Genomic DNA, 4,878 nt, shown 5'->3' on the forward strand with positions numbered 1-4,878 from the left:
ATTTTGAAATTTCACCTCACAAATTTCAAAACTTCAGACAATAATATTTAAATTTCATGAGAACTGTTCACATTCTGAAACTCTATGCACCAACTGTGAAACTTCAACTCACTCTTGTTGAAACTTCAAAGCAATAGTTTTAAAAATTCATGCCTGAACCTGGAAATTGTAACAGAATAACTATGAAACTTCAACACTGCATGGGATTTTTCAATCCAAAAATTGGCTACCTTAAATTTCAACATAAACTTCATAATTTTAAAATAAAAAAATTCGAACATAGACCATGACTACACAAACATCTACTTCCAAGGAATACATTTTAATATAAAAAAATTCCTACTCTTCCGACAAGTCATCTACTTCTTCCTCTTCCTCCTCCTCTTCTTCAGATGATTCCGACAATTGCGGTGGATGCTCAGCAAAAGGGTTAGGACAGTTCCTCTTGTCATGGTGTGCCATTTGCTTGCAATTATTGCACATGCGTTTCGGCTTACTGGCAATTGCAATGGCCTTCGCCTTACTAGACAAAATCCTTTTTCCACTCCCTTTGTTTTTGGAATATTTAGGTGGCAGTATAGAAATCTCCTTACTAGCTTTACAACCAAGCAATTTCTCCATTTCTTTGTTGTTTATTCAACTTCTCACCTACAGGTGTCGACTTCTCTCTAAATTCTCTTATTAAATTAGTAAGACCTTCAACGTCTTCCTTTTCCTTATCAACAAGCACTCCAATTGTTTCGTGAATTTCCGACCACAATTTTGTCATCTGAAGTTGCTTACTGTCTAAAATATCCATGTCATCTGTACACTCCCATGTACTATTGTCACCACTCCGCAATGCATCCTTTGTCCATCTCCTAGCAATCGCAGATTCCGGAATTTTTTTTACCCCATTACCGGAATAAATCCAAATTATGTGCCTGCAGAGTAGTCCCTTCCTCTCAAAAAATTTACAGGAACAGCTCGCCTCAAAAGTCCCTGAGTTAGCAAATGAAATTGAAACTTTCATGACTAAAAGAAACTTTATTACTTACACTTAGAAACTTTAAGACAATTTCATGAAATTCTAATACCTCAACTATCTAAAACACTTCTTAACAAGTAATAAATCAACGTACTAATACTTTAAATATGTAAAACTTTATTTCTTACACTTTGAAACTTTAAGACAATTTCATGAAATTTTAATTATTCAACTATGTAAAACACTTCTGAACAAATAATAAATCAACGTACTAATACTTCAACTATGTAAAACTTTATTACTTACACTTTGAAACTTTAAGACAATTTCATGAAATTCTAATACTTCAACTATGTAAAACACCTCTTAACAAGTAATAAATCAACAACGTACTAAATTACTCATACCAGGTTATCTTGAACATCAAAATTACGGCCTCCCAATGAATCCTTCAAGGTAGTAACCTCTAAGTTGTTCGACTCCAAGAAACCCTTGCAACTAAATCCACCAATTGCATTCTTTAACTCCTCTTGAAACTCCTCGAAAATATCATGTGTGTAAATCTTCGCACCATCACTCTCTATTGCCAACTTACCGCATAACTTTGGGTTTGAATGACGGTTTTCGTTATCAAGCCTCTTCTGGTTGTGTCTTTGTTGGTCCAAAGCACTTTCAAAGCGCATCCAAAACTCAACAAGAGTACCATTTCTCGCCTCACACCTCTTGAAAAAACTGTTTTCACTTTCCGACCGCTGTGTCGTCCTCATAATACCACCCATTCTCAAGTCCTTCCAGTGCGCCATCACCCACTGTCTCCTTATATCATAGCAGTCCATAAACCATTCAATGTCAGCGGGTATGTGTTCCTCCATTATTGCTGACCATCTATTGTCGAACTCCTCTGCTTCAAGTTCCTCGTCCCATACAATAGCATTTAACTTTTTTAGAAATACCTGGTAATCTTTCCTTTTGCTACCATACTTACAGGGAACCTTATTCATAATGTGCCACATGCAGAACCGGTGCCGTGCTGTCTTGAATGTTTCGGGTACTGACGCAATTATTCCAGGATCTTGATCTGTTATTATGTACACTGGTTCCTTTCCCCCCATAGCAATCAATAACCTCTCGAACACCCAATTAAACGATTCCGTAGTTTCTTTCGCTATAAGGGCACAACAGAAAGTTATTGATCGTTTATGGTTGTCAATCCCTGTGAAGGGAGTGAAAACCATCTTGTACTTGTTAGTGGAGTAAGTAGGGTCGTACGAAACGGCATCAACAAAGACAGAGTAGTTCCTCCTACCATTGCCATCCGCCCAAATTGCGCGTCGTAGGCTACCATCTACGTCAACATCATAGTCGAAGTAGAAGTCTGGCCGAGTCTCTGCCATGCTCTTGAAGTGATCAATGAAAAGTTGTCCGTCCCTTTCATGAATAAAACACTTTATGTCTCTTTGAAAATTTTTGAAGTCGTTCAAACTAGCCCCTATATTGTGGAACCCGTTAACAACCTCCTTACACATTCTGTAAGTCCTTGTTGCTCCAATATTCAGCTGCAATGAATTAACAAACCAACGTCAGAACAGAAATTAAATTCACACTCGAACATTCAAACGTCTACTACTAATTTCTACCTATCAGTTGTACAAACTTTAACCCTGTCCAGTTAAATTCATTCTCACAAACGTAACTGTCAATGAAACTTTAACCGTTCCATTCAAAAATTCAACACTCTTTTAAGAAACTTTAACTCAGGTCATGGAAAAAAAAAATTACAACATTATCTTTCCTGACTTTTAACATTTGAACTGAGCACTAAAACTTTAGAGGTTAACTTTAAAATTTTAACGACAAATTTTGCAACTTCAACACAGTTCATGTCTATATTTGTCACATATAGCACTGAAACTTTTAAAGGCAATTTTGAAAGTCTAATTCACATTTTATGAAACATTAAATCTATTTCCGAAAATTCAACTACATATTTCAGTAATGGAACTTTATGCGTGAACTACGAAATTGTAATATACAAAAATTAAAACATCAACAACTTACAACATAAAAACTATGACACCATAATTCACACTCACTATTGAAACTTTAAAAGTACATTGTGAAACTTTAAACGTAAATTTTAAAACTTTAAGTTACTAACCCTTGAATTTGAGACAATTAGTCCCATGTGATACTTGGAATATTTTTGGATAATTTTTGAAACTCCCTATCTTTGACAACAACAAGCTCGTGATTATGTTCTTCATGAAACCGGTCCACTAAAATCACACCATTCTTCGAAAATAACCTCATCCGAGCTTTACAACCAATCCTCTTAAGCTTATTTCTTCTCTCCTGCTTACTTCCATCTTCTTCCTTACCCGGACTTTCGTTACTTGATTTTGTAAACCCCTCCCTATTACAAACCAATAATTTTGATTTTATAGTACTGTCACGCCACTTTTTAGTTGTGTATTTTCTCACATCGAACCCAACCCCAAGTGCGTACACCTTATAAAATGTTATAGCCTCCTCAATATCCCCAAACTCCATCCCAATGTATGGAGTAAATACATCCTCCAACTGCTTACAAAAGTCTTCCTCTGACATCGGTGGAATTGTTTCATCATCTACATCAGCTGTAACTAACGACACAAAATAATCAAAAAAAAAAAGTTCAGTACAAAATAAAAAATAAAAAACATTAATCAAAGGAAATAAACCAACGTACAAACATATCAGTACCAAAAATCTGTTAAAAAAACCCTAATGTACAACAACTGAAACTTTAATAACGCCAAAAGTTGTCACCAACCCTAAACCAAAAACTAAAGCAAACGACTACTCGTCTCCCTTACCTCCATCGTCTAAAAAGAAAAGTTCTGTAACCTTTTTTTTCGCTTACCTCCTTTCCTCTGCCTCTTCTAATATGTCTACATACAAACACCACATGTTCATCTTCCACCCCCACAAAAAAATATAAAGATAAATTTCACACCGTGCAAATATTACTACTCATATAAACACAATTCCTTTTCTAACTATACAGACGTTTAACAATGATAACTAGTAAAATATCTCTATAGAATTATTAAGTTACAAGTACTCATCTTACCATTCTCAACAGCCTCATAAGCCACAATCTCCATATCAGCCATGAAATATAAGTGATGAACTAAATAGAGGATGAATATGGTCGAAAATTTAAGTAAATATTAAAGAACTAACTAAAGGATGAAAGGATGGTATTAAACCAGTATGAAGATTAATTTTTTAGGGAGTAATATGAGGAAGAATAAAGGGTTAGAGAGAAGGATACAATTGAACGTGAAAGGGATATTACAGTTGTGCTAATGAATACGAGGTAATCAGTGTTGGGAGAATAAAAAGTGTATTGATTATGATTATTAGTTGATTTCTTTTTTTTTTTTACGTAAAACTCAAACAAATCTCAACCCTTGGTTTCACCAAATCCAATGGCCAAAAAAAGGACTTAGGAACTCATATATTTGAGTGGACTCATTTGAACTTGGCTCTCTCTCTCTCTCTCTCTCTCTCTCTCTATATATATATATATATATATATATATATATATATATATATATATATATATATATATATATATATATATATATGGGCGGGTTTAGGTACGAACTGAGTTACGGTGCGAACCGTACGAACTAGCTTATTTTGACCTTTTTTTTTTTTTTCAGATACACACTGTGTAAAATTGTATAAAATGTATCTAACAGCTTTTAACACATACACTTTTTACACACTAAGATTCTAGTACACTTTTTTAATACTAATTTTTTTTAGGAGTTTTAAGATTGAGTCCGAGATACATTTTATACTATTTGCGGATACACATATCAGTATTGTCAGATACACATGTCAATAATCCCAGATACGCA

The 4,878-nt window shown here is 34.4% G+C and overlaps 1 protein-coding gene across 1 annotated transcript; it reads right to left on the reverse strand.

The window, feature by feature from the left end:
* Window positions 1-339: 339 nt before the first annotated feature.
* Window positions 340-4,122, reverse strand: LOC141617766 (protein FAR-RED IMPAIRED RESPONSE 1-like). The gene is made up of 5 exons (XM_074434920.1): window positions 4,080-4,122; window positions 3,392-3,609; window positions 1,375-2,523; window positions 649-937; window positions 340-548 (listed from the first exon to the last, which is right to left on the reverse strand). The coding sequence occupies exons 1-5, from the start codon at window positions 4,120-4,122 to the stop codon at window positions 340-342; spliced, it is 1,908 nt and encodes a 635-aa protein (XP_074291021.1).
* Window positions 4,123-4,878: the final 756 nt, after the last annotated feature.

Source organism: Silene latifolia, chromosome X (genome assembly GCF_048544455.1).
Source record: "Silene latifolia isolate original U9 population chromosome X, ASM4854445v1, whole genome shotgun sequence".
Taxonomy (NCBI): Eukaryota; Viridiplantae; Streptophyta; class Magnoliopsida; order Caryophyllales; family Caryophyllaceae; genus Silene; species Silene latifolia.